At 37.5% G+C, this 21,494-nt stretch overlaps 1 protein-coding gene across 3 annotated transcripts in view; it reads left to right on the forward strand.

Moving 5' to 3' along the window:
* LOC124789742 (regulator of MON1-CCZ1 complex) overlaps window positions 1-21,494 on the forward strand; it is a 100,649-nt gene that overhangs the window by 39,385 nt on the left and 39,770 nt on the right. For all 3 annotated transcript variants that reach the window (XM_047257195.1, XM_047257196.1, XM_047257197.1), the window contains exons 8-11: window positions 5,229-5,292; window positions 6,915-7,020; window positions 7,899-8,021; window positions 9,374-9,527. In XM_047257195.1, the coding sequence (XP_047113151.1) occupies window positions 5,229-5,292; window positions 6,915-7,020; window positions 7,899-8,021; window positions 9,374-9,527 (447 nt within the window). The remainder of the gene's footprint in view (window positions 1-5,228; window positions 5,293-6,914; window positions 7,021-7,898; window positions 8,022-9,373; window positions 9,528-21,494) is intronic.

Below are 21,494 nucleotides of genomic sequence, written 5' to 3' on the forward strand. Positions count from 1 at the left end.
GCTTCATGGAAGGGACTTCTTGGTATGGAATGGGTGGTAGCTGTTGAAGTGGGTTAGTAAGTTTGATATGGATGGTGGTACTGATGTTGCAATCTCTGAGGTGGAGGTCAACATCTAGGAAGGTGGCTTGTTGGGTTGAGTAGTACCAGGTGAAGCAAATGGGGGAGAAGTTGTTGAAGTTTTGGAAGAATGTGGATAGGGTGTCCTCACCTTCAATCCAGATTGCAAAGATTTCCTTCTCCAATATGGTTACATTCCATCCTGGATTTTCTGTTGTTTGATTTTTGTGTGAATAATATTTCGTGAATACAATGAAATTAAGTTCGTAGTGATGTCTCTGAAATGCAGTGTTCATTTCCGCTGTTTTCAATCCTCAGCAACAAGAGTTGCCAAGTGGATAAGAGAATCATAGAGAAGTCCATTACCACATCTTACTTATCCTGAAGGAGCTACTCCATTTAACCTTACCAGAAGATTAAAACTTTTTACCTTGTTAGTACCTACCTGTTTTTGTACAACATGTAGAAATCATATTCTTCAGGTGCAGACAGCAAACAAAATTGTGTCATCTTGTTATTCCTTAAAATATTACCCAAAAAATGTTATATTAAAAGTGAACAATAAATATGCAAAAAAGTATCTCATTGCTTGTGTTGATGGTCTTCCATTTTACGATCATTTTATGTAGTAGTCAGATCATAAAAAGATCTGCACGTGGTTGAGGATCTCTTCTACTCAATGTCTTTTGTATTTACATCATCTCTTGTCAGTGCAGATACAACTGTGTTGGTCAGTCAGGCCATACAGGTTCCAAATGTTGTAGACTACACCAGCGGAAAATTTGCCATTTTAGCAAGGTGAGTGGTAGAGGCTACCTGCCAGGCAACCATAGTTCATTTTTGAGTGTCACATGCTCACTGTGTTGCCTGTTTCGTAATTAGTTGCTGTGTCTTGTGAAGCATGGCTGTCTGGTAGCCTGGCAGCACTGCCCTCCCCCTCCCCCCACCAATGAAATCTGCAAATCATGAAGTAATTTTAATTGGAATATAAGTTATGTTATAGTGCTTTCAGCTGTTACTGTTTTATATTATTATTACAGTTTTGGCATTTTTGCCATTTCCAAGCATAAGATTTTTGACATACAATTTGTCATCAACCTGTATGTCAAAAATCTTTTTCTTCAAAATGGCACAAATGCTGAAATTGCAGTAGTGAAATAAAACAATAAACTCATTTATAACCTCCAGGCCATTAGACCGAGGTCAATGTATAACACTTTCTTCTAACAATTCCTCTCCGACTGCGGGAGACATCTTCAGAGGTAAAATGGAGAACTGCAACCAGATCTCAAATGAGTGCCGAATATATAGGTAGTGTAGAGGGCACCACAGTCTATCATGTGACATTGATTATGAGATTGTCTCTGGAAATGCTAACATTCTCAATTCAAAGTGATCGATCGTCATTCTTACATTGCAAAGTTGACATCCAAATTTTATCTGATTTAACACCTTCATCTTTTCTATTAAAATTATTGTGGTGTTTATAAATTTAAGTAGCCTCTCTGTACATATGTGTATGATAATGCGATATTTTCAATATGACACTCATCTCAGTGAATTTTGTTTCATGATCCCCCTTCCCTGTAGTAAAGATGTTCCACTATGGATGATTTATCTGTATGTCCCAGGTGCAATTCCTCTTGTGTTCAGCAAGACGAGTTAGCATTCCTTTTTGTGGTGTCAATATAAACCAGTCCACAACTACAAAGAATTTTATATACACCTGGTATAGCCACAGGATATTGTATGTCTTTTGACGATCTGAAACATTCCTTTGTCTTCCTGGAGGGTCTGAATGTAGTTTCCACACTGTACTTACTCAACACTATCCCAATGTGATTTGTAATTATACTGATGAATGGTAGGAAAACTTTCCCTTTGGACAGCCATCTTTCCTCATCGGTCTTGATTCTTTCTCTAGAGTGAAATGCTCTATCTGTCTTCTTGTTAGAATAACCATTCTCCTAAATGTTGACTGTAGATGTTCAGGCTCATCTTTTAAGTAAGTTGGTTCACAAATTTTATGCACTGAACTACCAAGTTTTTAATCATACCTTTTTTTTGACTGATGTGGTCCTTATGCAGTTAACAGTCACTATGTGTGGCTTTTCTGTATACTCTATAGGTCAATGTCCGGTCCCCTCACGTGGTAACAAACACATCCAAGAAATTCAGCTGGCCTCTTTTCTGTCTCCATAGTAAATTGTATTTTGGGATTGCTACTGTTGAGATGTATCAGGAAGACATCCAGTACCTCTGCACCATGTGTCCATACTACGAAAGTATCATCGACATGGCTGTCTGCAATGTCTGTTGTTCAAAGTTCTCCATAAACATATTGGCAACAGCCAGATTAAGAGGACAAGCCCATAGGCAACCCATCAATCTATTCATAAAAATCATTATTGTTTCGAGAATAGGCCGTGGTGTGGCAGTATCTGAATAAGTCCACAATATCTGCTGGAAAAGTATCATCTGTACATGAGATAGCTTTGTTTACTGGATTCATGGTAAATAACAACACGGCATCATAACTAACAAGGCTGTCACCTTTTTACCACATGCATTTCTTTTAATTTGTCTATGAAATGAATCTTTAATATTACTATCAGTTCCACAACGTAAAGTCGCAGTAGTAAGGCAAGGTGTCTAGCTAATTCATGAATGGGAGACCCTACAGCCCTCACAATAGGCTTCATAGGAATCTGTGGCTTGTGCACTTTGGGTAATCCATAGAGCCTAGGCAGGAACACCTTTGTTTTGCAGAGTAACATGTTATCGTCAGAGGAGAGTGAAGAAGCTTTCACCATTCAATTAATGATTTTTAAAATCTTTGCAGTTGGATCCTTCTGAATTTTTTTTATAATTAGTGGAATCCAAAATATTATTAATCTTTCCATTATAGTCCTCACTCCTCATCAGGAACGTGGAATCACCATTGTCTGCGGTAAGAAAGATAATGTTTTTATCTGCATTGATATCCCTCAGTGCTGTGCTTTGTGCTTGTGACGCATTACTGTTAGATGGCTTACATGTACGTAACTTTTTTAGCTGTTTCCACCCTAATTACATCAGCCAATTGCTGTGGAAGCTGATGGATCCCTGCCTCAATATTTGCTATAATATCTTCCGTGGGTACTTTTAAAGGCGTCATAGCAAAATTATTTCTTTTGGTTGAACAGAAATTTCAGCTTCAGTCAAATTTTTACCAGACAGATTAATAACAGTTCAAGAATTATCCTTGATAGAAGCTACTGACATTTTCTTCTGTAGACTAGCGAACTACTTCTTCTGTGTATTAATTGATGTCCCTGCTGTAATTTTCATAGTCCTGAATGTTAGACCATCAACTGTATTCCAGTCACAACATGCATAGTATTATTAATAATGTCAACCTTGCGATGTAAGAATGACAGTCCATTACTTTTAATTGCGAATGTTGGCCTTATCAGTGGTAATGTCATAGCTGACATCACATGATAGATTGTGCTGCCATCTACACTGCCTATATATTTGGCACTCCATCAGGTTTTGGTTGCAGTTCACCATTCTATCTCTGAAGATGTCTCCTGTCAGAGACGAAACTTTAGGGGAAAGTTTTATACATCGACCACAGCCTAATAGCCTGAAGTTTTAAATGATGACAGTACCAGCCATGAAAGCTTACATTTTATGATAAAACAATAATAGCTAAAAGCTATGTGACACATTTTTTTTTTAAATTATGGAAGCTATGGACCCCTATTTAAAAAAGTAATTAATGATCGTAATTTAGAAAAATCAGCAATTGCTGAGTGTTCTTTCATGAATAAACATAAAGTTATGTTTGATAACATAAAAATCTTGCCTGATGTGTTGGCATTTGGGGATCTCTCATTAAAAAGGCCGTATAGGTCAGGAGGTACAGCTATAGCTTGTGCTGGGACAGGAGCCATAATTTTAAGGATGCGTGGAGTTGGGCCCTTGACATTGGAGATTACAGAGAAATTCACTGAGTTGAGTTGTTTATGTTCCAATAAGTGCTATTAGTACAAGAGATACTACAGTCTCTGGCAACATGTTGTCACAGTGACGTAGGTTCACCAGTTGTTGGCCTATCACAAAGCCATAACACAGCAATTATGACAATCAGTTGTTCCAAAACAAACAAAACTCATTATTGTGATTTCACTTAGTATGAATACTGAAATTATTTTGTACATTTAATGTCCTTGTTTCTTACTCACACTTGACTTGCCAGGTTAGTTTGTTTTTCTCTAATAATATTTCCAGCATGTAATACTTGTAAACTTGGGGATTCAGTGGATTGGGATTCTTTTGCAAATTGTTATGTCCACTTTGCAAGTTGCAGATGGTGGTCAAAGGATTTAAGGGATTTATTTGTTTCAACTGAGCTCTTTTTTGAAAGAAGTATCCCAAAGTGTAAACACTGCATAATTGACCTTTGCTTCTCTTCATTCTCATAACAGATGGACCTGAGTGACTTGCCTAACTCTGTTTTTCAACCTTCTCCAACCAGTCCCTTTTTCCTCCGAAAAGGTGGAAGCTAGGGTTACTATTTTCTACATTTAAATGTTCCTATTAGCAGCACTAGGAATTGTACCTCATGAAGTTCTGCCCAGGCATTCTGTATCTTCATAATTTTATCATTGTTTAAATTTTACAATAGCAGCAACAGAAAAATCTCTTAGAGTGTGTGGAGTGGTAAAGACTTGAATAAACAACAGTGGCTTATATTTATATGCTTTTAATGTTCACCTTATTTGAGAAACTTCTACTTGAAAATAATAGTGAATACTATTCATCAATTAGAGGTAATGATCAACAGGAATGTATAGAAGATAGGAAAACATTAATAGTGGCTATGTGTGGTAACGCAAATGTATTTGTGGTAACACAAAATCAGCTAGTGTGAAAGCTAAGCTATCTTTTTTACATGAAATTTTTTTTAATACCATATCTACTTTGTGAATAGTGACATATTATCATCTATGCATATTACATTCCACCCTGGAAAATCTAGGATAGATTGTAAATGAAATATTGTTATATTCCACCCTATAATTTAGATTAATGCTTCCACCTAAAGGTAGTTATTAAACATTTTGGTATGTGTTCAATTTTAATGTTCCAATCTTGTTATAAATTTTTCTTAACTTTGTCCATACTCTCCTAACTGGATTTTGTTTCAGCCAAATATTGTAATTGATGCCAAAATAGGGTGTCTATGGTAAGTGAAATTAAACACATTTTTTAACTGTTTTATTTTTATGTTGAGGACTGATGAAATAGCTCACATTTTGTGATAAAATCCAGTCTAAAAACCATGTTTTCATGAATTTCACCATCGTGAAATGTTTTCAATGTAATCTAATCCCTACATCAGTACATTCCACCAATTCCTCCATCACTTAAGTGTGTGCTCAATTTGTCCTTTCCTAAGAAAATCCTCACAGTGTGAAGTGAACATAAAATCTTGATAAAATTTTCTTAGGTGATAAGCTGAGTGGTGGCATCGTCTTGTTGCAACATTTCAGTGAGTTTCATACCCATCTTTGCCTGAAGATGATGGGTACAAAACTCATTGAAACATTGTGAGAAGATGACGCCCCCTCAGCTGATCACCTGAGAAGATCTTATCATTAGAATATGCCGAGAAAGCTGCAATCACATGTAAAATTTAAAATTGCTCACTGGCTCATATTTGTAAACCTCTCTTAGTTGATTGTAAAATTATGCTGCTACCATGCCTCATCTATCCAGAAAAAAAATCACTTGTCAGCTCTCATCAAATGTGGTGGCTATTTGGATTAAGCTTGCCATTACATACACTCATCACCAGCAGTACAAAATAATATGCACATAGCATTCATTCCTAGTATTTTATACTGAGGACTGTGGTCAGAATAGCACCTGCACTGCAAAGTTGTTAGTACACATCATAACTTGATTTGTGGATGGTATGTCAAAGAAATAATAATTTCCAAAAATGAAGCATCGTTGGGAAAAGAGGAAAGGGAAGAGACACAGTTGGCTCACTGTAAAAGAGTTCTGGGTACAAAAGTTCACTAACTGTAATTGTTGTGCAGAGTGGAAGAATCATGCCAGAAGCACTCTGTGGACTGTAGCTATATCGCTTGCCACTGTGTCATTGCTAAGTGGGGTGCGAACACACAAGGTAAGCAGGACGACGAGAGAGAGAGAGAGAGAGAGAGAGAGAGAGAGAGAGAGAGGTGCTGCACCTTGGCCACCATAATGTGTGGTGAGATGCCTCACCTGGTATGAGCACTCTGTACAAAAGTCAAAAATTTTATAATGAGTCCTGGTCCAGCATACAGTTTTAACATTTCAGGAAATTTTGTCTGAATACAATTTGTAGAAGAAACGACATTCCATTTGCAGAGACAGTTATTGACCTATTGTAAGGTATTATTACTTTTTTTTTTACTCAGTCACTTCAAAAGCCATTTACAGATTCTATGGGTGCCATTAGATGAATAAGGGTTCATGCATTGTCAAATAAAGGTTGAAACCAGTTATGGTTGTATTACAAATTAAGTGGTTAAGTAAAAAATAAAAAAAAAAAAAATACCTTATAGTTCATAGTTTGGCAATTTTCAGGCTGAGTTACACATTATTACCATTACAGGGCTATCAGACATTTACATGTTCTCTTGTTTCCTACCTTTAACAAATATTGTAGACACTTAGAGATGAACTGGAAAAATTACGATATCACCCCATTCCCCTCCACTAAATGTTTCTAAACACCTTTATCAGCCCTTTTTAATATAGTCTATTAGAATTTTAAGACTTTGTGAAATTACATTGACAGCTCAGGGTTTGTTTTAGGTATGTTGAACTGAATCTGGAGCCACTGGTAGAGCTAATACCTGACAGGTGTTTGCTTGTGGATTTCCTCATGCAGCGCAAAGATTCCAAGTCAGTCATCATCCAAGTAGGTGTGTTTTATGTACCTATTTTTTTTTCTTTTCCTGTAGATTGTAGATTGTATTTTATTGGTCCTGTTGTCTACATAGCAGCTTATGCATAAGACATTGGACAAGTCAAGTTATAAATATACAGTCTGAAAGTAATTTCAAGGCATACATATTTAAGCTTACAATAATACACTTTACACGTAAGTATTTATATAACACATTTCATAAATTTAAATATTCTTCAATGGAGTAAAAGCAGTGATGCTGTAAATATGACTTTAGAGATTTTCCAAATGTATTGACCTCAGTGATAGCTTTTATGTTTTCAGGAAGTTTGTTGTAAAGCTTAACTCCCATGTGAAAAGTACCTTTTTGGCACAGTGGTGTGCTGATTTGAGTCATATGTAAGTTTCTGTTTTGTCTGGTAAAGTGCTCATGTATATCACAGTTTTTTTGTAGTCTCTGGTCCTTGCCTATTACATTTAATTTAAAGAACAAAAGGGTTTCCATAATGTACACACATGGTAATGGGGGAATACCAGATTTCTTAAACAGGGGTTTACAAGAGTCTCTAGGCTTGCACCCAAACAAGATTCTAATGGCCCTTTTTTGTAGTTTAAAAGTGCTATTAGCTATTTTAGAGTTTCCCCAGAAGGTGACCCCATATCTAAGACGAGAATGAAAGTACGCATGATATGCATTCAATACTGTTTTCTCAGTACAGCATGATTTTAATGAACAAAGAAGATAACATGTTTTGCTCAGTTCTGCATTGAGTTTTATGCACATTTTAATTAAATGTAAAAGTACCAGTGATACTTTTTAATTTTATTTATTATTCTTGTGCACTGATAGTATCAGGCTGTAACATACTGTATGTATTTTCTCCTCTCAGGTTTTACAAGATATTTTAAAACCCACAGAACAAAACCGTGCTTATCTTGTAGTCATATCAGAGCTATTTGATCACTTGAATGATGTTTACTGGAGTTTTTTGGAAGTCGAAATGCAGAGCCAGGTAAATATATAATCATTAAAAGAAATCTCCCATTAAACTCCACAAACCTTGGTATACTATGTGGTGGAGAGTACTTTTTATTTATTTGTCACTTCTTTCTCTGTTCTACCTACAAATGGAGCACAAGAAAAATGATAATGCCTCTGTACATAATCCAGTATTTTAAGCCCTTATACAATAAAAGCACTAGAGTAATTTTACTGTCTGCCTTGAATGTTGGTAGGAGCTTTTCTGACAAGAGCAGCATATCCAACATCTGAAGCTTATCTGTCACAGAGGTTGCATATGAAACTCTTGTATGGCCTATACTGTTAAAGTGTGTGAGATGTGTATCATGTTGGACCAATACCTCATTGAGTGTATACAGTGAAGTACAGAATGAGCAGTCACAGTTGTCCAACATGTATCTTTCTGTCTGCAGCAGTGTGTGCATTGTTTTGAAACTCCTTGCAGATTAAAACTGTGTGCCAGTCTCGGACTTAAACCTCAAATGTTGCCTTATGCAAGGAATCTCTTACCAACTGAACTACACAGGCATAATTCACAACCCATTCTCAAGGTGTCAGGTTTGAGTCCCTGTCACTACACAGTTTTCATCTACCATGAAGTTTCATAGTGCAGAGTCCACTGCAGACTAAAAAGATCATTCTGGAGACAATCCCATTTACCAGTTTAGCTGTTCCTTTGCATATCCTTTCTTCCAAGGTTTGCATGTTGGCTTCTGTCAAGTTTGGAATGCTGGAGGGGGTAGTGGCAAAAATATAGATTCGAGACCAAGTTGTGTGCAATGCCTGCATGGTTCAGTCTGTAAAAACATTGCACATGAGGACACTATGTCCTAGTCCTTCACACAGTTTTAACCTGCCAAGAAGTTTCAAAGGTTTGGTTGCCTCACAGGAAAATATAATAGAGATACAAAAAATAACAAATGGCTGGCTGTTGCATAAGGATTCCTAATACATTCCAAAAATTTACTCATAAAATCCAAGAAATAGTTCCAGAACAGAAACAAAATTCTTCACCTTAATTTTTTTGGTCCCAGTGACACTATGAAGGTAAAATTAAAATAACTAATACTCCACCTGAGGCACATAAGCAGTTATTCTTCTTGTGGTCCACGTGCATATGAAATAGAAAGAAACTGTAATACCTGATGTAATATAGAGTATCCTCTACCATTCACTTTATAGTGATTTACAGAGTACAGTAGAGAAGTTTTAAGCTTTATTATCATTTTTCTTTGCAGCTTTTTTGTGATAATATTCTTGAACATGACTTAATTTTCTAGCCTATATTAATGTAATTTGGAATTGTATGTCACTAAGTCTTGTAACAAAAACTATGTTAACCAGATGGGAACCCCGGCATCAACTGGTCTGAGTGTAAGTTCAGCCAAACCTACTGTTCCTGCAGTACCAAAGGCATCTGTTGTCATAGACCAGGCTGATCTGTACACAAATGTCTTTTCAAAATATGCTGACCACAGTAAGGAAGAAGAGACCAGAGGTATACATTCTGATGTTAATACTTCATTTTTGCCAGACTTATATACATGTATATGAGGACAAAATATTTTGGAATGCTAGATTCAAATTTAATACACCATGATAGTTTGAATAGTTCATTTTTATCTGACACTTGTCTTAACATTATCGGCAGTAGAAGATAATTACTCATCAACTTTTTGACCTTTTGGAATTGTTTAATTTTCATTTTTTTTAATCTTTGTTATTCTGATTTCCATTTTTTATGAACGTAGAAGAAACTCTCCATTACAAAAAAATGTGTATATCTATGTTTTGTGTACTTCCTTTCTAGAAGTGTAAAAATACTTTGAAGGACTGGGAAGGAGCGGATACTATTATAAATTAACATGTGCTAAGTTTGAAATCAAGACAGAAATATGAGCTTTTCATTTAGTTCTGTTACCAGCACCTTCAAATGAATGTGAGAATGATGAAGAGATGGGAACAGTTATGATAATTATGCTTTTGATTACATGATTTTCACCTTCAGATATTCGATGGAAGGCATGGAACATATCAAATAAGGTGCAGAGTAAGTGAGCATAAAAACAAAAGGCCAAGTATTGTATTGTTGCTGACAACTAGTGGGAGATGAAGTGTGCAGGAAACTCAGGAAACTAAAGAGTTATGACACCCATTTGATGTTACAAAAGATAATCAGCTCTCCAGATTCAAATGAAGTTAAGACTATGATGTGGAAAATCGCATAACTATAGTTGCAGCATATTTTTGAAATGAAAACTATTTACAACATCTAATGGCAGTCATGGTACTAGCCACATCAAATTACCTATAGAACACTACTCATTCATATGTTTGTTCTAAATAAACTTGCCAATTGTATTTATAAGGGATAGACATCTTGTAGCAGAGATAGCTCTTCTGAACTGAAATTATCGTATTCTGAGAAATGCACACACAAAAAATAATGTTTTGTCTGTAGTGTGTGAATATGAAGTAGAAGGACAGGACAGTGTATGGAGTAGTTATTACACATTGTGCATTAGGTGAAACATTTCTTGGAATAAAAATTATGACATATTGTAGGATCATTTAGCAAAGATGATGATCATAGTATCGAATTGTTTTATTGATGGCTTCACAGTAGCAGCTTATATTTCTCAATATGTGGGTATTCCTATAGTTTCTATAAATCAAGGAAAATTTAAAACAATAATGACAGCTTAAAATTTTTTATGTTGAATGTAACAAAACTTAACCAATATGAGAACAAAATTGTCAATATTATTGTAGCATTAAAACATAATGAATACTCAAAATTTTGATGACAATCCTCCTCATCTTCATCAGGAACAACTGACTGGCATCATGGCTGTAAGGGGGATCATGTTTTGTCTACCATGCAGGTGGTGCCTGCTGGAATATGAAATTCTTTGCAGTCTCTCAGTATAGAGAGCCCTCATCCATGCACTACTAAGATATTATGCACCATTAAGATTGCTGTCCTGGTTGAATTTGTTGTTGCACATTCTGATTTCTGTGGCTTCTTTGGTGACAACTATCCCAGTATACATCAAATGATTTTGCAATTGTGAAAGAAGACAATCATTAGCTGTAGAATGAAATGATTACAATGAAAATTTGTGCCAGACCTGGATTTCCCACTTATCGCCTGCAGTCACCTTACCATTCAGCTATCCATGCACAACTTACGGCCAGACCCAAACTTCCATATGTTATCAAACATGCGTCTGTGATGTGTACTCGTACATCATTATGTGTGTTCCCAAACAGGTCAGACATTGTACTTGAAAGTAACGTGCCCGGTAGCGACAGATAAATATGATATTGCAGTGCCTGTATTATTCTGATTACAATGCAAAGTTCCAGTAGGTTGATTTATAGAACAAGATTTTATTTCACCAAACATAATGTTATTGTTGTTTGTGAGGCTGTGCTTAGCAACTGTTGATTTTCCCAAAGTTCAGGAACTGTACAATAGACTAACCAGCACAACTACTTCCACATGGATATGGAATACTGAAAAATCCAAGGATCCATAGATCAAAAATGTCCTGAATCAAGCCTAGCATGTCTTTTGACTTCTTAAGCACACAGAAAATAGATCTTAGGCATTGTGTGTTCATGACCCTACCTATTTTGCAGTTGGTAGTCCTGAAGGAAGGAAGGAGCACTATAGATGTATCATCTTTAAATTGCTGAGCATCCTTACAACTCCCTTTCTTGGAGAGCATTAACCTTGTACCTCACCCTCAGTAGCCATTCTTTTAGGACCGTACTTCAGTTTTTATGTCAAAATCAGGAAAAGATGTAGTTCTGTGTACTATTCAGCCCAGAATAGTATTTTCATATGCTGCTTGATTAAATCATCAGAGAGACCATAAATATCACAATGTACAGCAATAGCTTTTACTGAGGCAGTGACTAAAATCTCTTTGGTTACATGGACATGGGTTGTCAAAATTGAGAGTCTATTGAGAAATTTCTGGAGCAGTTAATGTTTGAGAGGGTGCCACAGCATACCAGAGACCAGAGACTCTGGCAGCATGACGACAGTCAGTTGTTCCCAAGTAAGTTGGTTATCCCAATCTGTGAAGATGCATTGCTCAAAAACTTGAAATAGGGGAAATAATTCATGTACTCACAAACTTTCGTACAGTCTCAGGAGGGAGTACTATAGAAACATAGTAAAAATCAAGACCTTTGTTGGTCAGGAAGTGGGGGGCTAATTTGGAGGTAACTTTTTTAAAGTTTTTCTTGAATAACTTGTAAACCATGGACCATAGCAAAAACATATAACAGCACAAAATTAAACTACATTAAACTTAGTACAAAAAGGTCCTAATCATTTTTAATGACTAATAATTTGTGGAATGTCGGGGATTGAAAAGTCACAAGCGTGTTTTGTATAAGTCCAACAAAAGCCTTTTGGCTGAAAGCTTACTTGCTGACAGTCTTTTGTTATTCCTATCTGCAGCTCAGCATCTCCACCATGTGGTGAGTAGCAACTGTCATTTTCATAATATTGAAATTATTAAAAACGGTGTTTTAATATATAAAATAAATTTTTACTATTGAATGAAGAGGGTTAAGAACAGATACTAAAGTTGTGTACCACATCTAAGTGCAGTAGAGCTGTATTAAGGGATAAATTGTGTTCATGTGGTGTAATGGGTTGAAGGGAGGAGGGGGGGGGGGGGATAGTGAAGGTCAGTGGAATGTGGTCATGCACTTTCCTACTTTGTGGGACTATAAACTCATGACAGAGCAGGCTGCTTCCCACTCTCTCTACCCCATATGTCACAAGAAACATGTTATACCAACAGCTTCATTGCACGTCTTACAAATCAGTGGCTATGCAGTGTGCAGGCACACCTAAAGTTGTGTAGTTTCAACAAAATGTGTCAATGGAATATGGATATGAGTTACTAATAATACTAATTCAAGAAATAAATATGGGACAGAATGTATGCAAATCTGTGCACTCTGTTCTATACTTGTAGTGGGGAAACTGATTCTTAGTCATTCTGTATGTTTATTGAGTGAGTACTTATGTGCTGTTATTGAATGAGTTCCTATAAACAGTGGCTGAGAAGTGTTTAATTTAAAAGTGTGATGTCAACAGTGACCTATTTAATGTTAATGGAACAGGGACTGGATTGATAAATCCAAGTAATTTGAGAAAAGATGGGAATGCTGAAGTTTTCAGGGACTATGAGCATTTTTTTCATGCATATTGCAGGAAAGAGTTCACCAGAGCTGACTTAATGAAAAAATTTCTGAGAGAAGCTCTTTCAGAGACACAGTCTGAAATGTACATGGAGCCCCATTTTTACATTCATCTGAAGTGAAATGCGGTTTTAAAACTGTCTGTTTTGTATTAAAGCTATTGAGGATGAATTTGTTGGTGAACAGAAGGCAAATCTCAACAGTTGCAACAAAAAGCTTGCACTGCTCAATCCTTCAGTTAGGACAATATAAATACAGTTCTTGCACAGGATAGGAAAGTTTAACTGGGAGACACTATCCAAAGAAATATATGCTTTGTGGGGATCTACGCGCTGTAGATGCAAAGTATGAACTGCTACCCAAAATATCCGATAATTTTATCAGAAAACTGTACTTACCTCCAAATGTCCTCTATCACCTTCAAAGTAGTCACCTTTGGTGTGTATGCAACGATTCCAGTGGTGTTCTCATTTTTGGAAGCACTTCTGGAAGTCTACAGGATCCATTGCAATTGCTCTTGGATATCTTCAACTGAGCCAAAATGTCGCCATTTAAGTGCGATTTTCATCATCAGAAACAGGTAGAAGTCATACGGGGCTGGCAAGAAGGAAGGGTGGGGCACCATTGCCATGTTGCATTTGGTCAGGAATTCCTTCTTAGTGAGCAAGGTGTATGCAGGTGTGTTGTCATGGTGCACCAACCAATCTTTCTTTTTCCACAACTCTCATCACATGCACCAAACATTTTCTCTCAGTCACCTCAAAACCTCACTGTAAAACTGCCTATTGACAGTCTGACCAGGTGGAACAAACTCCTTAAGCACTGTTGGCCAAATGTCAAAAATAAGGTCAGCATTGACTTCATGTTGCTGTGAACTTGTTGAAGTTTTTACAGCCTTGGAGATCTTGTCATTTTCCTTTATGATGGTTGCTGTTTTGTTTCAGAGTCACAACTGTAGATCCAAGATTCATCACCTGTTATGACTCTGGATAAGAATTTTGGACACTCTCAAACTCTTTGTTGCAGCTCAATGCACATCTGAATACTGAGGTTTTGTTGGTTGATGCCGAGAAGGCGAGGGACAAACTTTGCTGCAATTCATCTTGTCTTTATTTTGTTGCTTAGAATTTGTTGACTTGTAGCTAATCTGCTACAAACATAGTGAATTGTCTGCCTATGGTCTTTGTATATCATATCACACACTTTGATGGTAATTTCTGGTGTTGTGCATATTGACTGTCAACCACAATTTTTGTCATCTTGCACAGATTCTTGGCCTTCCTTGAAGTACTTGAACTACTCAAATATTCTTGGTTGACCCAGTACACACTCAAAAAAATGCCTCTGTCAGCATGGTGGGGTTTCAGCTACAGTTTTCTTCAACTTGAAACAGAATGAATTCCAAAACCATTGCTCCTTGTTGTTATCTGTTTCACAATTCACATAAGCACTGAAACATGCACCACAACAACTTACAACTGCATGCGCCAAAGACGATGCAACTTTGTGCCACAGTAGCTAAGACATGTACCTCGGGACATCTAGCAGTGGATCATCATATTGCTACTGGTTTGATCATTACAGTGAAATTCTTGGATAGTTTGGGTAGCAACTCATATCATGAGGGTAGCTACAAAATGTTCTTTACAGGCTCAGTGTCTAGAATGAGAAAAAGAGGACGCACTGAGGATGAAGAAATTTCTGCATCAATAGAGGAGAGATACTGAGTTCCATAGAGGGGAAATGATGACTGCCAGTTCACCTTAGATGAGCTTTTGAAGCAAGTTTCAGAAACAATCCTTCATGTAAAGCTAGTCAAGAACAGAAAGGGGGAAAATACGGGGATTCCATAGTTTTCAGCACAATTTGCACTAGAAAACTGTTGTGTGTTTTTGTAGATTAGGTGAAAAATTGTTGAACTGCTAGGTGTTATGCAACTTAAGACATTTAACATAAGAGAAGGAATGCACTGCAACATTCTCATGTTCTAGACTTGACCATGATCATTCCCATTCCATCATACATATTCATACCCACCTTGCAAAATGTGCTGTGGAAGTGTGCCAAGTGGCTTCACTCAGTGCTGCCCACTGTACAAGTGCTAGTAATTCTTGAATGGAAACGGTTTATGCAGTCCATTACTAACAAAATTAATGGTGAGAGAAGTGCAGTAATTTTCCTACAAACTGGTGTACTCAACTTTACAGTATGCTGTCAATGACAGCCACCACGAAGGTGCCACATTTGTCAATTCAGTCCCTTTCCCACAAATATTACATATGTCACTGACAACATCACACTTACAAATTAAATACTTTGCAGCTGTTGTTTATACAAATGTATTTACCTAAGAACTTGCAAATAACTGCAAATACGTATTTACTTAATAAACTGGAAATAACTCCATTATATAAACATGAGAACAGTGATGATGTTTTGTCTATTCATATGAGGGAACGGGAGAGAGACTGTTGGGGAGGTACAGTCCATAAACTGAGAATAAAAAGTGCTCATGATAGCCTATCCGAGGAGAATGCTACAACTCCCATACAGGATGACTAAGAACCAATTTCCTTCCTAGCAAACAGCCCTGGGGGCGGCTATGTTCTGCATTGCTACTGATTTATAAGATGCTCTGTAGAAGGGTTGGTATAACACTGAAACTTCCAGTGTAGTGGGATACAGAGAGTGGGAATTAGCTTGCTTGCTCTTTAGTTTTAGAACCACAAAGGTGGGAAGGGCATAATCACATTCCATTGATCTACTTTCCCTCACACTTTTATCCTCCATGCCCCCACATGCTATCCTCTTGTATATACCACATCAGCAGAACATAATTTAACTCTTAATATGGCTCTACTGCACTTAGATGCTGTTCATATATTTAATATTCATTCTAAATCCACTTCATTTAACAATAACCATTAATTTTATAGAATTGAAACACTATTTGAAATAATTTGTAATCTTTTAATCCCCTGTCTCACAGATTATTAATCCCAGGGAAAAATGAACAGGACCTTTTTAGTATGAAATGTAATGTACTTAAATTTTGTACTGGGATATGTATTCACTACAGTCTGCAGTCTTCAAGTTATTTGCGCCTACATGAATTATGTCTCTTATTTTCCATCATTGATAGGACTAGATAGAGTTTATTATTATAAGCTCAAGTAAATCCAATTTTCTTCTTATACAAAACTTAAGCATAGTGCAGAATACATAGCAAGGCATAAACAAAACACAAGTACACAGTTACGGACAAACTTCAGTATGGGCTGTGGTTACCCCAAACAGAAATATGTTATGTTAATAGTGGCATTTCTGAGCTAATATGAAGTGAATGCCATTTGCATGCAACTCTCTACATGAGTATTGGTTTGGGGAGGAAGACTGCAAGCAACAGTGCAACTCTTGAGAAGTCTAGGCATGGTGGGAGATCGAGCTGGTCATTATATGCATTTGCTTTGGTGCTGATGATAATTATTCTTCCATAACATGAGCATTGTGTGGTTGAGTGGTGTCATCTTGTAGACTGAAATCAGTACCTATCACATCAATATAAGGATTTTCAGTAGTGTGAAAGATGACTCTTTATGATATGCTCTGTCACAGTTTCAAAGGGAAAGATTTGGAGTTCTGTATGTCCACATAATGATACACGGTGCTACACACTGATGCTGCTTCATCTGACAGATATTTTTCGATGTTTATTTGATGGATAATAATTTCAGACTTCTCGCCAAATTTGAACATTTTTACTGTCATCTAGGAAGTGAATCAGGTGCATGTTCATCAAGAGGACAATAACAGTTATTTGCAGTCCACTGTGTGTAGACGTGTCCACTACACATGCTCTCTGCCATGGTTAGTGGTGTGCAGTACACATGTGACTGGGTGCCTCATTTCCAACCCACCTTCAGGGAGCTTTCCTCACCAAGTATTCAGTGAGATCATTTTTCTGGTGGCTACAGGAAGGGCAGACAGTATATAGTATATGCTGTGGTCTTAGTTCTTTATAGCTTGGCATATGGCTGACATAATGTTATGGTGCTTGCAGGAAATGGGAATGTGTGGCAGATGTAATATTACATCACAGCTGTTATGGTGATTTTCAGCAGTGTCAAACGTGTATTTACAGCTCCCGCAAACATCTGTCATGTTTGTAGGCTTTGTAGTTTTTGCTAGATGGTAACAGCAGTATCACTGGAAAAATTCATCATTTTTAAAACCTTTATCATCTCTTGTTTCTTAGGCATCAGGTGACATTCAAGCTCTCTCTGTTTTGTGTGTTTTGCAAAGAGGAGAAACTTCTGGGGCAAATGTTTACAAACTCCTTTATGAGTCTGCAGATAATGAGAATAAAATATATGATCAAGATTCAGATTACACATTAACATATTATTTTTCCTGATTGTGTTGTTATGAAAGATATTCCTGCAGGTAAATCAGGAAAGCAAACTGAGGATATGATTCCAGTGAGTGTAGTGTTGGACTATGTATCTTTTCATGTTTCAGTTTGCATCACACGGTACTCTACCATAAATGCTAAAGTTTGGTTTGTACTATTGTTTTGTGTGTTTCTTTAGAATTAAATGGGATGTAAAAGAAATTTAAATGGAAAGATCACTTGTTTGCTTACCAGGGTATGTATGTGAATACCAGAACTCCTGTTAAATCTTTCTCTGTGATAATCGTTATTAAATCGAAGTTTGATCTCTGATTTCAGATTTAACACTAACAACGCCAAAATATGTATATTTATAGTAGAAATTCGAATAAACCTAATAATGTTTAGAAATTCCAGCTACATATTTATATATACAAGTTACAACTTAAAGAAAATCCTATTTCAGCCAGTCTAGAGGTAATGGGAGCTACATACAAAACCAGCACCATAAGTGTTAAGAGCATAACTGCAAATAATCAGTCATGGCATTGTATGTGGCCCTTGTCTACCCTTGACTGAATCTTTCAGAGGTGTATACTGTGGTTAGAAACTATTAGCAGAATCTATGAGTAATAGAAGGATGGATTGCCTCGTAAATATACCTCAGTGCTGTTCAGTCAAGTTGTGTATCCCAGCTGTCTGATATCACTGCTGCAGCAACAACTTTCCTTGTACTCTAAAACGTGCAACTGTCTGCTGTGTGTTTAGGACACCAGTGAAGTCCAGTGGTTCTTGTGTGCATGATGTACTTTTGGGTAGCTCTTTGGCAATAATGTTTTCAACTCATGTTTTTGGCTAGCTGAAACTAAAGCTATCCTCAACCTGAAGACGGGTTTGAATATCCCTGTGCTGTACAGGAATGTTCCTGTTGGAGGTGATACAACCATATCTTAGCTGACCAACCTCATCAGATATGGGGTGGGGGGGGGGGGGGGGCACTTACAGTTTAACACAGACTCAAAACTATGGTGCATCTTAAAATTTTTCATGTATACTGTTCATTTCCAAATGAGAAAGAAACGATAAGTGACAGGAAAATTTCTATGCCTGCAGAGGAGTGAATCTCAAGTCTTTGGGTTTGCAGTCTGATGTCTGATGTTTTTTAGGTGGCAGTTATTTTTTTGTCTTTCACTGATTTATGTCGCATCACTCAGTCAAAATGCAAAAGAAAAAGTTACTTGATGGGAGGGCTGTTTCCATTCTACATAAATGTATGAGGGGTGTTCAGTAAGCAATGAAACATTTTTTTTTTTTCTGAAAGCAGGTTACTTTCATTCAGTATTCCAGTGCACCATATTATTCCCCACTCGTTTGGCTACAAATTCCTATTTTTCAATATGATCTCTGTTCAGGGGGATGGCCATATGCCACTTTACTGGGGAGGCCTGTGTGCCCATATGGTATCATTCCACTAGTTGACTTCTGAACCAATGTCTTGCTTCCTCATTAACCTCCATGTCATTCATATACTGCTTTCTACAGAGCCCATCTTTCATTGGACCAAACAGATGAAAGTCAGAATATGCGAGGTCCAGGCTGTAGGGGGCATGGGTAAGAACTGTTGCCGGCCACGGTAGCCGAGCGGTTCTAGGTGCTTCAGTCCGGAACTGCGCAACTGCTACGGTCGCAGGTTTGAATCCTGCCTCAGGCATGGATGTGTGTGATGTCCCTTAGGTTAGTTAGGTTTAAGTAGTTCTAGGGGCTGATGACCTCAGATGTTGAGTCCCATAGTGCTCAGAGCTATTTGAACCATTTGAGAAGTGTTCACTGAAATTTGTTAGCTCCTCCCTGATGTGCAGACTTGCATAAGGCTCTGCATTGTCATGGAGAAGGAGAAGTTTGTTGGCATTTTTGTGGCGATGAACACGATGAAATCATTTCCAACATTGCAGGAATTACAGCTGTGTGGCCAGCTGGCATGCAGAATATTCGACAGGTTTTCATGACCTTGTTGTGATGGTGACTCATCCTACTTTTTTTCACTGCCAGGTCTCCATAGACATTCTGCAAGGACATAGGAATACTTATGATGCCCTGGTTTCCCTACCAAAAGAAATTCATTGCCAGCTGTGTGCTTAGAATGCATCTCCATTACAGCTGCCATTTTGAAAGCTACTTATAGCAACACCACTTGTGAGAACTTCACAAAACTACAGGGTCTCAAGTGGGAATAATTCCACAATGTCCCAAACAAATTCCACATTTTTTCAGCTAACATTGGCAGAGAAAAAACATTCTTGCATTACTTATTGGATACCCCTCACATTACTGAATACAGCTCCACAAAGATGACTAAATTCATGTAGAAGTGGTGTGGCAAATGCATATTATATGTATCAGTGAGAAGTATGTAGATCTCTGCTTTCTGGTTAGGTACTTTTTATACCCAAACATGTTTCAGTACTGTTTTTTATCTTCAAAGTGAGTTTTCCTGTATTCCAGTTGTGGTTTTGTAAATTCTAATAATTTTGTGACATCAGTGCTACAGAAATAAATGTCATATTTTTCGATACAAAAAAAGTAAAGAACATAGAAATGCACTTCTGTCGCAATACCTGCTGATTTCGATTGAAAATTTAGTCTTCATTGATGTTAATTAAATGAAACAACAATTTCACTGTTACCAGACACCGTTTTATTCATTTCCACGAAGCGTTTCGAAGGTTTAGACCTCCATCATCGGGTGGATTTACATTAGTTAGTATTACATTTGTGTGTGTGTTGTGTAACGATTTTTGGAGGAACTTGTGGCACTGCCTCCAGTGGTCACAAGTTCCTTTTGCTGTCATAACACATCCCATCCCCCCATGAACCATGGACCTTGCCGTTGGTGGGGAGGCTTGCGTGCCTCAGCGATACAGATAGCCGTACTGTAGGTGCAACCACAACGGAGGGGTATCTGTTGAGAGGTCAGACAAACGTGTGGTTCCTGAAGAGGGGCAGCAGCCTTTTCAGTAGTTGCAAGGGCAACAGTCTGGATGATTGACTGATCTGGCCTTGTAACAATAACCAAAACGGCCTTGCTGTGCTGGTACTGCGAACGGCTGAAAGCAAGGGGAAACTACAGCCGTAATTTTTCCCGAGGGCATGCAGCTTTACTGTATGATTACATGATGATGGCGTCCTCTTGGGTAAAATATTCCGGAGGTAAAATAGTCCCCCATTCGGATCTCCGGGCGGGGACTACTCAAGAGGATGTCGTTATCAGGAGAAAGAAAACTGGCGTTCTACGGATCGGAGCGTGGAATGTCAGATCCCTTAATCGGGCAGGTAGGTTAGAAAATTTAAAAAGGGAAATAGATAGGTTGACGTTAGATATAGTGGGAATTAGTGAAGTTCGGTGGCAGGAGGAACAAGACTTCTGGTCAGGTGGCTACAGGGTTATAAACACAAAATCAAATAGGGGTAATGCAGGAGTAGGTTTAATAATGAATAGGAAAATAGGAATGTGGGTAAGCTACTACAAACAGCATAGTGGACGCATTATTGTGGCCAAGATAGATACGAAGCCCACGCCTACTACAGTAGTACAAGTCTATATGCCAACTAGCTCTGCGGATGACGAAGAAATTGAAGAAATGTATGATGAAATAAAAGAAATTATTCAGATTGTGAAGGGAGACGAAAATTTGATAGTCATGGGTGACTGGAATTCGAGTGTAGGAAAAGGGAGAGAAGGAAACATAGTGGGTGAATATGGATTGGGGGACAGAAATGAAAGAGGAAGCCGCCTGGTCGAATTTTGCACAGAGCACAACATAATCATAACTAACACTTGGTTTAAGA

Source organism: Schistocerca piceifrons, chromosome 3, assembly GCF_021461385.2.
Source record: "Schistocerca piceifrons isolate TAMUIC-IGC-003096 chromosome 3, iqSchPice1.1, whole genome shotgun sequence".
NCBI classification, from domain to species: Eukaryota; Metazoa; Arthropoda; class Insecta; order Orthoptera; family Acrididae; genus Schistocerca; species Schistocerca piceifrons.